This window comes from Colossoma macropomum, unplaced genomic scaffold (assembly GCF_904425465.1).
Source record: "Colossoma macropomum unplaced genomic scaffold, Colossoma_macropomum, whole genome shotgun sequence".
Lineage (NCBI taxonomy): Eukaryota > Metazoa > Chordata > Actinopteri > Characiformes > Serrasalmidae > Colossoma > Colossoma macropomum.
In genome coordinates, this window is record NW_023494807.1 from 33,261,826 (window position 1) to 33,271,433 (window position 9,608).

At 40.8% G+C, this 9,608-nt stretch overlaps 1 protein-coding gene across 1 annotated transcript; it reads left to right on the plus strand.

The window, feature by feature from the left end:
- Window positions 1-63: 63 nt before the first annotated feature.
- Window positions 64-5,569, plus strand: LOC118797352 (alpha-amylase-like). Its single transcript, XM_036556684.1, has 10 exons — window positions 64-249; window positions 1,739-1,885; window positions 3,167-3,364; window positions 3,447-3,677; window positions 4,298-4,431; window positions 4,520-4,642; window positions 4,747-4,846; window positions 4,922-5,043; window positions 5,133-5,258; window positions 5,344-5,569. The coding sequence occupies exons 1-10, from the start codon at window positions 76-78 to the stop codon at window positions 5,531-5,533; spliced, it is 1,545 nt and encodes a 514-aa protein (XP_036412577.1). The 5' UTR covers window positions 64-75; the 3' UTR covers window positions 5,534-5,569.
- Window positions 5,570-9,608: the final 4,039 nt, after the last annotated feature.

The window sequence follows — 9,608 nt, forward strand, 5'->3', positions numbered from 1 at the left end:
GATGGGCACTGTGACAGTAACACAGTGTGTATATATACTGGGGCTGAGGGTTCGAGTGATTTACTTCTCAACCAGATGAAGATGAAGCTGCTCATTTTGGCTGCACTGCTTGGGCTGAGCTTTGCTCAGTTCGACCCTCATATGAAAAATGGAAGAACTTCCATGGTCCACCTGTTTGAATGGCGCTGGGCTGATATTGCAGCAGAGTGTGAGAGATATCTGGCACCCAATGGCTTCGGTGGAGTTCAGGTATGTGTGAATAGATAGAAAGTAGATTTTTCAAATGTATATTCAAAAGTTTTAGAGCGGGGATGGAGAACTCCAGCCTGAAGGGGCCAAAGACCAGCGGAGTTTAGTGATTTTCTTGCATTAACACACCTTCTAAACCTGTTAAACCTAAACGCTACTTAACTAATGAGCAGAATGAGGTGTAGTAGAGCAGGAAAATCACCAAACTCTGCAGAATTCTGGCCTTCCAGGATTAGAATTTCTTACTTCTGTAGTAGCATATCTGTGAATGTTAAGTCATATGATGACACTGTTCAGCAGGTCAAACAGTGTAGTTAAAGAATTGAATTCGTTACTATTGTTACTTCAAACAATGAACATAGTTTTCCCTTTTTCTCTCACTCTACTTATGACAGTATATTTGAAGCATTTGATTGTTGACCACCACAAACTTATTAAGCAGTTGTATCCTCTTAAAAACTTGATACCTAAGCATCATTTTATGATTCATTACCCATATTCTATAAAGCAAACCTGCCCTTTACTATATGTGTGGAGTATGATGTTTGAAGCCAAACAAAAGCTTTTTAATGATTCTTTGAAATTTTTCATAAAAATAATCAAATCGCTTGCTAAAAAGCAACTGACTCTTGATAAAAGCCTCTTGACTCTTGAACAGATGGCCATAGCTTGTCACTGGGAAACATTCTCCTTTAAACAAAATGAATACAGCTGAATTCAATCATTTTTCCTCAGAGACGAAAATGTGGTAAAAAAAAATTAAATGCTTGAAATAATCTTATCAATAGATGTTTACTAGTTGGGTTTAAGTTGATGGTGTAGAGTACAAAGCTGGATTTGTTTAGTGCAATGTGATGGAAGAAGATATTCCAGTCTTTTGTCAAATAAGTGATAAATTTTAGTTGAAGACTTTGAAGATATTTTTTTTTATTGACAAACAAGCTATTCAGAGAATTTTGATGACCATCATCATGTATTCAGAGTATTGTGCAGTGAGGAAAGCTGTCTAATAAAAATGTCAGAGCTTAAATTTTATAAACCACTTAAAATTCAAAGCTCACATGATGATGTAGATGACAGTTTTTATGTTATACCTTCATTTGTAATTTTTTAAATCAATTGCCTGAATAGAAGTAGCAATAATAAATGATATTTTAAAAATTATTTTGCTTATTGGAATTATTCCTTCTAATTAATTTTAACACTTTTTCAGTGTAGACAGCTTAACTATTTAGAAAGTGAAACTAACACTACCCAAATAGTGAAAAATGTTGTGTGGGGCAGTGTTATTTTTCTAATCCTTTAGTGTTACTTTAACTCTGTTTTGTGAGTTAGAACAGGAACTCTGACATGTTAGATGTTTCACTATTTTGAAAGTGTTAATTTAACTCTGGAGGGTGTGGAGCTGTATAAACCCTGAAAAAATGTTGAAATCAATTTTGTGGGAGTTAATTCAACACTGGACCTTTTCCTATGTTCCATCTTGCAGATCTCCCCTCCGAGTGAGAGCATTGTTGTCACCAACCCTTGGCATCCTTGGTGGCAGAGATATCAGCCAATCAGCTACAATCTGTGTTCCAGATCAGGAAATGAGAATGAGCTGAAGGACATGATCACCAGATGCAACAATGTTGGGGTAAAAACTGGATGTTGTTGTTTTCCCAGTCAATGATTCACAGATTTAGAAATCAAATTGGTTGAAATTATAACAGAACTGCAACGTCAAAGCTTCAACACAAAATTACTCTAGTTGGCTTGACTGCAGCAAAAAGCTCACAGCTCAGTGCTGGTTGCCCCCTCATGTATTCCACAGTAGTAAGTGGTTATTTTGTTTTCATAATGTAGTTATAATGAAACTCTTTGCTGCTACAATACATAAAGCTAAGGCTTCAACAATCAAAATATGGGAAAACATGACCTACAACAACTGCTTAACACATGAATAAAGTGTTTACAAACTGAAGATCAGTGACTAAGATTTAATAAATACAGAGATATCATTTTTGTATTATTTTTTAATCACATTTTATGTAAAACAATTTTCAGTGCATCCATATAAATCTCATTTTTGTTTCTTTTTGCCTACAAAAGTCTTAATGTCCCATCCAACCATAAATGTTGATTCTGTAACCCCACATAAGTTAATTTATTTATATAAAATTCTAAAGAATAGTTTGGCATGGTTTTTGTTTGAAGATTTTACACTGAAAACCATGTAGCAAATTAAGGCAACTTTAAAAGAGCTGAATTTATTGAAAAACTTATCTGCAAGTTCTTGATTCCTGAATTGTGAGGCGGCACAACCAAAAAAGGACATTTATTTTACCATGCTTTTACGAAAGAGGGGCTGGGTATTGCACTACAAAGAAGACCTCACATGGCCTTCATGGTGAAATGCCAAGGTCACAAATGCAGTAAAAATGATATGTGTGAGTCGTTAGAACGGTTCTGTTTACCATGTCAGATGTTCTGCCATCAGGAGAGCCATGAACATTTGGAATTATTATAATAATGTTTATTTATCTGAAAAAAAAGCTCAAGTTGAATGACAAAGGTTTCTACAGGTGTCTAAGCAGATGCCCATTTAATTTGAATTTAGTCTGAAAAGTCAGGCAGCAAATGAAGCAACCAGACCAGGACAGTTTAAATACTGAAATAGACTGTTAAAGCTTTGATAACACTCAATATACATAAGATAGAAAATGCACTTTGATATAAATGTAAATACATACGCAGAAATAAAAATGCATGTCAAGTCATTTTTAATACTTTTTTTAATAATTGTTATTTTTGAAAACATTATTGGCAGCATTAATTATTCATATTTGCTATAACTGTGCATCTCATTATCTGCTTAACACAATTGTTCACGAAGAGAATTACAACTTCAGTAAAATTGTCCTCATTGATCATGTAGGTCAACATCTATGTGGACGCTGTGATCAACCACATGTGTGGATCTGGTGGTGGAGCGGGCACACACTCCAGCTGTGGCTCATACTTCAATGCCAACACAAAAGACTTCCCTTCAGTTCCTTACTCAGCCTGGGACTTCAATGATGGAAAATGCAACACAGGCAGTGGAGAAATCGAGAACTATAACGATGTTAACCAAGTAAGTAAATGCGTCTCAAACTGTAACTTGCCTGCTGAATTTTCTTTGACGCCTAATTTTTGAACTGTTTTAATGATGACAGGTGAGAAACTGTCGTCTGGTTGGTCTTCTGGACCTGGCCTTGGAGAAGGACTATGTGCGCGGTAAGGTGGCTGATTACATGAACAAGCTTATCGACATGGGTGTTGCTGGGTTCAGAGTGGACGCCTGCAAGCACATGTGGCCTGGTGACCTTAGCGCAGTTTATGGACGTCTCAATAATCTCAACACCAAATGGTTCTCTTCTGGCTCCAAACCCTTCATCTTCCAAGAGGTTCAAATATATTTTACTTACTTTCCTACTTTCCTTGCCATTCTCAAGACTACATTGCTAAAAAGATGCAAAATGCTAAAATGCAAGAAATAATCACTGAATGTGAGGATAAACCAAATCCTTGTGAAATTATCTGACCATGCGGCAAGAAAGAAGGACTCCACTCTAGAAATAAGTGTTCAAAGGTTTGAAATGAGTAGAGAATGCAGATTTCTAGTTCAAATCACTTAAAATCAGACCTGAATATTCAAAAAATAAAAAGTTCTTCATTTTGTATTTGTGCATTCTGTACTTCAGCACACTGAATAAAGTAGGATAGAGGAAAAAATCAGCAATTTAAGTACAAATGACTGTGGATGATTCTGCTGGTACCTCTTCCCTCAACATTTACTGACCACAGAGAGAGAGAGTGAGAGAGACTAAGGGAGAGATAACAAGAAAAAATCCAAAGAGAGAAACTTGTTAATACCTTTTAACACAAGATAATAAATGTCATATTTCCAGATCTAAGCTTTTATGTATTTGATATTTGCAGTGTACCTTTTTATAATAATTTATTTCATTTACCTTTCTCTATGTTTTTCAATCTTAATATTACTTTAACTGGAAAACTGTTGCAGGTCATTGATCTCGGTGGTGAGCCCATCAAAGCATCTGAATACACTGGACTGGGAAGGGTGACTGAGTTCAAGTATGGTGCCAAGCTGGGTAACGTTATCCGCAAATGGAACGGAGAAAAACTGAGCTACTTGTCGTAAGTTAATGCAATGACTATTTCTTGTCAAGTTCTCAATTTATTTTATTTGCTAAGTTAATCTGACCATCTTGCTTCTTCTTTCCAGTAACTGGGGTGAGGGCTGGGGTATGATGCCCACTGGTAAGGCCCTGGCATTTGTTGACAACCACGATAATCAGAGAGGCCACGGAGCTGGAGGTGCATCTATTGTGACATTCTGGGATTCCAGGTATTAGAGGTTACAACACATATCAGTGACACTAGCATGTGTTTGATTGTACACTGTATGACCATTTACAGTATTTGAGCAATGAAAACTCTCTTTCTTTCAAGGCTTTATAAGATGGCTGTTGGTCTGATGTTGGCCCACCCCTATGGCGTTACCAGAGTGATGTCCAGTTACCGTTGGACCCGCAACATTGTCAATGGACAGGTACATGGAGTTTCTCCCATTGTTCATTGTACAAACGTCTTGTTTTCTAATGTCTTTAATTCTTTGCTTTCTCAGGATCAGAATGACTGGATTGGACCACCCAGCAATGGCGATGGCTCAACCAAGCCTGTGACTATCAACGCAGACTCTACCTGTGGGAACGGCTGGGTCTGTGAGCACAGATGGCGTCAGATCAAGTGAGTGCCTTCTGTTTTCAAATCTTCTAATAGACAGATTTAACTGCTTACACTGGTAAAGATAACTCCCAATTACACAATCTCCACAGAAACATGGTGATTTTCCGAAATGTGGTCAATGGACAGACTTTATCCAACTGGTGGAGCAATGGTGGTAACCAGATTGCTTTCAGCCGTGGCAGCCGTGGTTTCATCGTCATCAATAATGATGACTGGTAAGGCAGCTCATTCACAAAGTGAAGTACTAAAAAACCTAAATTAAGTGGTTTTTGTTGTATAAATTATAACGTTTAATTTCAGGGCCCTGGATGCAACTCTGAACACCGGTTTGCCTGGAGGAACCTACTGTGATGTGATCTCTGGCCAGAAGGAGGGAAGCAAATGCACTGGAAAGCAGGTACAGGTTGGAGGAGATGGACGTGCCTATTTCAAAATCAGCAACTCAGAAGAAGATCCATTTATCGCTATCCATGCTGACTCTAAACTGTAAATTAATGCATCATATAGAATAAAGGAACTGCATGTACACTCTTTCCAGTTTTCTTTTTTGGGGATGTGGAGGTGGGGGGATTTACCTAAATGTCCTCCCAGTCAACAGATTCCAAATATTGTCTGAATGGTACAGATCCCAGACGAGTCCCCAAATATTACTATCCTGAATTCTTCTGCAAGACTTTGGTGTGAGAAAACAAAAGGAACAAGAGCATGTTGACAATTACTACATGCATTGTGCATGGATAAATCTTCATCTGCAAACTTGTAAACACAATCATCCTATAAAAAAGAGAACTGTTTATAAAGAAGACCATTTAGGGAAGATGGGAGTGAACAGCACTGAAGAACATTCTCACAAATCACAACCAACAACACAAAAAAACAAACTTACTTTTAATATTTAGGAAAAAAAATAAAAATGGCAGTAGTGGACTGACCTCCTGCTTCCTTGCCATTAAGATGCTTCTCTGCTTAGCTCTGCTATCTTTTATTTCTCCTCTTTAAGTTTATGTTGTTTTTTCATGCTATGGTGTTTGATCTCCAGATATATGTACAAATGTATTGCTATTGACACACGGATTATAAAAGTTACTGCTGGCTACCAAAGTAGAAACTTACAATATGCCTCTTCAGGTTTTAGAAGACATGAGCTCTAAGAATTGTTACAGACTTCTACAAAAAATGGCAGTGTTAGAAGTGACTTTTTGGAGCTTGTTATCAGAGTTTAAGGACTGGCATCCCTGCATTTAATGAGGAGTAACACGTAGGAGTTTTAGCAGGAGACACCAGGCAGAGCCACATCTTCCCCCACTGAGAATGCCCTGACAGAGCTGCACTTCTCAGATGAGATCCACGATGATCAACTGTATCAGCAGCTGGAGACACCAAAACCACACAAGCAATCCACACCATCCTCCATCTCCACCACCTCCTCACCCCATCTGAACGTCCCACCAATAATGGAGTAGCTGGTTTCAGCTGGGACAAGGCTGCCACTTTCCCTGTCTGCCAGCGCTCAGGTTCAGTGAAAAATTAGCCCAGTTTATCCTCCACCCTCAAATAATGCCTCAGGGACCCAACAGCCCTCCTCCTTCATCACATTCACCCATCAAGAAGTGTGTTCACCAGTAATCTCTCCCATTTCAGTACTTAGCAGAAATAGAAAGAACAAGGAGTAGATGTCAGATAATGTGAATTCATCCTATCTGCAGTATGTAAAATGTGAGTCACAGCTTCTGGAGCAAAGTGCACAGGTTATTAATTTAGCTCTTCTCAATATAAAATCTCTAGGTAACGTGCCAACAAAAGTCAGATGCAAATCCATGTTCGTAGTCACAAAACAGGCAGAGGTCAAATCCAAAAGTTACAGCAGAAACAAGCAGATTATCATAACAAAGGCAAACAGTGAAAAAGGGTCAAACGGGGCAGTGTCAAGAAAAACAGGCAATTGGTCAAAAACAGGAATCCAACAAAACAGGCAATCAATCCAAAGGGCAAGGCAAAGGCAGAGTCGAAAGAATGGTAAGCAAAGGTCATAAGCAGGATACAGACAAAAATAGGAGAATGCTCGGTAGATCACAGTGATACGATACCTCACAACTAACTATGGCTAAAGCCCGGGCTTATGAACTAAACTAAGGAGGTCATAGGACAAATAACACGTGAGTGTCATTAGTACTCCGGAGATCGAGAGCACCGATTGGAGTGCAATGAAAGGTCAGGAGTCATGTGATCTCCCAGAGGGTTCTGGGGGATGGAGTCCCAGTGAGACTCTAAGTGCGAGGGAGGCTCAGGAGTCATGTGATCTCCCAGAGGATTCTGGGAGATGGAGTGCGGGTTAGTTTCAGCGCTTGATGGAAGCGTGACACTCTCACAGATACGTAATATTTGATTAATGATTTTATCACTGCCCATGGGCTTAATTTTATGCTTTACAGAAACATGGTTACCTGAATGTATTGAAACCTTATGATTGAGTTGGCTCCACCAAACTTTGATTTAATAAATGAAAACCATGAAAACCAACTGACTCTGCTGATGCTTTGCTGAATAGTGTTATGGATGAGAATGCACAACAGAAAGCACCATGGAGGAACACTCCAAAACTCCAAAAGAGAGAATGTAGGAACACTAAGGGCAGATGGCATAAAAACAAGCCTTAGGTCCACAAAGAAATCTTCAAAGATAGGCTGCATGATCACAACACAATGATGTGCAAACCAGTGGCTGTATGTGGCTTCACAACTCACTCTCTGACAAAATGAAATTAAGCAGTTTTTCTAAAATGTTCATTCTGAAGAATGATTGTTAGCGTTAGCCAATAGCATTGGGAGACTGGGAGATGTTCAGAGAAGTAGCAACCTCCGGTGACTCCATCAACCTGGAGGAGTATACAGAATCAGTGCCTGGCTACAGCAAGTGCATCGATGATGTTACTGTCTCCAAACTCGTCACAACTCACCCCAACCAGAAACCATGGATGACTGCAGAGGTGCGCACACTGCTGAGAACCTGTGACAAGGCTTTCAAGTCAAGGGACAGAGCAAGCGTCAGGATAGCAAGAGCCAAGCTTTCCCCGGGCCATCAAAGAGGCTAAGCGTGCCTACTCAAAGAAAATCCATGAACATTTTCAAAACACCGCTGACACACGCCGCATGTGGCAGGGCATCCAGGCCATCATCAATTACAATTCACCTCCACCTGCTTGTGACAGTGATGCCTCCCTTCCAGACGCACTAAACAACTTCTATGCCTGGTTTGAAGCACAGAACGGCACAACGGCGAGGAAATCCACACCTCCTCCAAGTGAACATGTACTGTGTCTGTCCACAGCTGATGTGTGGAGAACTCTACACAGAGTCAACCCATGGAAAGCTCCAGGATCCGACAGCATACCGGGCAGAGTGCTCAGAGAATGTGCTGAACAGCTGGCTGATGTTCTCACGGACATATTCAACATCTCTCTGAGCACTGCAGTCGTTCCAAAGTGCTTCAAGTCCACCACCATCATCCCTGTGCCGAAGTCTCCAGTGTCCTGCCTCAATGACTCCCGTCCCATTACACTCACTCTAATCATCATGAAGTGCTTTGAGAGGCTTGTCATGAGGCACATTAAAGACCAGCTTCCTCCTTCACTGGACCCACTGCAATTTGCATATCGCCCCAACCACTCAATAGATGACGCCATCTCCACCACACTCCACCTGGCTCTCACCAACCTGGACATTAAAGACACCTATGTCAGAATGCTGTTCATAGACTTCAGTTCAGCATTCAACACCATCGTCCCTCAGCAGCTGATTGGAAAACTGAGCCTGCTGGGCCTGAACACCTCCCTCTGTAACTGGGTCCTGGATTTCCTGACTGAGAGACCTCAGTTAGTCAGGATAGGTAATAACATCTCCAGCATCACCATACTGAGCATCGGTGCCCCTCAGCGCTGTGTGCTCAGTCCGCTGCTGTTCACTCTACTGAGTCACGACTGTACTGCAAAGTACAGTTCAAACCACATCACCAAGTTTGCTGATGACACGACTGTGGTGGGTCTGATCAGCAAGAATGATGAGATCAGTGTACAGGTGCAGTGGCTAAAAGACTGGTGCAGAAACAATAATTTGTCTCTGAATGTAGACAAAACTAAGGAGATGGTTGTTGACTTCTGAAGAGTGCGAGGTGACCATGCCCCACTGAACATCACTGGCTCTGCTGTGGAAATCGTCCAGAGCACCAAGTTCCTCGGCGTCTACATCACAGAGAACCTCACCTGGTCCCTCAACACCAACTCCATAGCCAAGAGAGCCCAGCAGCACCTCTACTTCCTGCGAAGACTGAAGAAAGTTCATCTCTCCCCTCCAATCCTCACCATGTTCTACAGGGGGACTGTGGAGAGCATTCTGAGCAGCTGCATCATCGCCTGGTTTGGGAATTGCACCGCCTCCGACCGCAAGACCCTACAGCGTATAGTGAGGACAGCTGAGAAGATCATCGGGGTCTCTCTCCCCTCCATCATGGACATCTACACCACACGCTGCATCTGCAAAGCCACCAGCATCGTGAACAACCCCATCCAT

Excerpts from the sequence above, each read along its gene's own strand:
- LOC118797352 (XM_036556684.1), top strand. The coding sequence starts at position 76 with ATGAAGATGAAGCTGCTCATTTTGGCTGCACTGCTTGGGCTGAGCTTT. Across the intron at positions 3,678-4,297 it reads AACCCTTCATCTTCCAAGAG|GTCATTGATCTCGGTGGTGA; the intron begins GTTCAAATATAT and ends AAACTGTTGCAG. Across the intron at positions 5,044-5,132 it reads CACAGATGGCGTCAGATCAA|AAACATGGTGATTTTCCGAA; the intron begins GTGAGTGCCTTC and ends CAATCTCCACAG.